The sequence below is a fragment of the Fulmarus glacialis genome, unplaced genomic scaffold, assembly GCF_000690835.1.
Source record: "Fulmarus glacialis isolate BGI_N327 unplaced genomic scaffold, ASM69083v1 scaffold24732, whole genome shotgun sequence".
In the NCBI taxonomy this organism is placed as follows: Eukaryota; Metazoa; Chordata; class Aves; order Procellariiformes; family Procellariidae; genus Fulmarus; species Fulmarus glacialis.
This window is the reverse complement of record NW_009198801.1, coordinates 1-445: the sequence shown is the minus strand read 5'-3', so window position 1 is coordinate 445 and position 445 is coordinate 1. Positions and strand designations below refer to the sequence as shown.

The window sequence follows — 445 nt, the reverse complement described above, 5'->3', positions numbered from 1 at the left end:
GCTGTCAGCAGGGTAACGCTTCTCCTCTCCCTTCCACCCTCCCAACACGCGTGCAGGGAGAGGTCTAAAAAGAAGAAGAAGAAGCAGGAGAAGCAGACGAAGGGGAAAGTGGAGAAGAAAGGTGCCACCTCCAAGTCTTTGTCCTCCACCAAGTCCCCTGCCAAGAATATGAGCGAGAGCTTCAAGAGCAAGGAATTTGTCTCCAGTGACGAGAGCTCCTCCGGAGAGAGCAAGAAGGAGGTAAGGCTCTTGGTGGGTTGGCTGGGCTGGGTCTCCTGGCCCATCTTCCCGGGGGAGCGCTCCCTTTGTCCCTCCGGAAGGTGGCCCGCTCCTCCCACCCCTGTAGGGGCTGGGGCCCTCTGGTACCTCTTGTCTGCGGTACGCTGGTCGTGTCCCTCTCGGTGCGGGTGGCCTGTCTGTGTGCTACGCATGTCCCCGGTCCCCA

The 445-nt window shown here is 60.2% G+C and overlaps 1 protein-coding gene across 1 annotated transcript in view; it reads left to right on the top strand.

Annotated features, from left to right (window-relative positions):
* SSRP1 (structure specific recognition protein 1) overlaps positions 1–240 on the top strand; it is a gene marked incomplete at both ends in the record, with an annotated part of 5,960 nt that extends 5,720 nt beyond the window's left edge. The window contains one exon of the mRNA XM_009573049.1: positions 57–240. Within this exon, the coding sequence (XP_009571344.1) occupies positions 57–240 (184 nt within the window). The remainder of the gene's footprint in view (positions 1–56) is intronic.
* Positions 241–445: the final 205 nt, after the last annotated feature.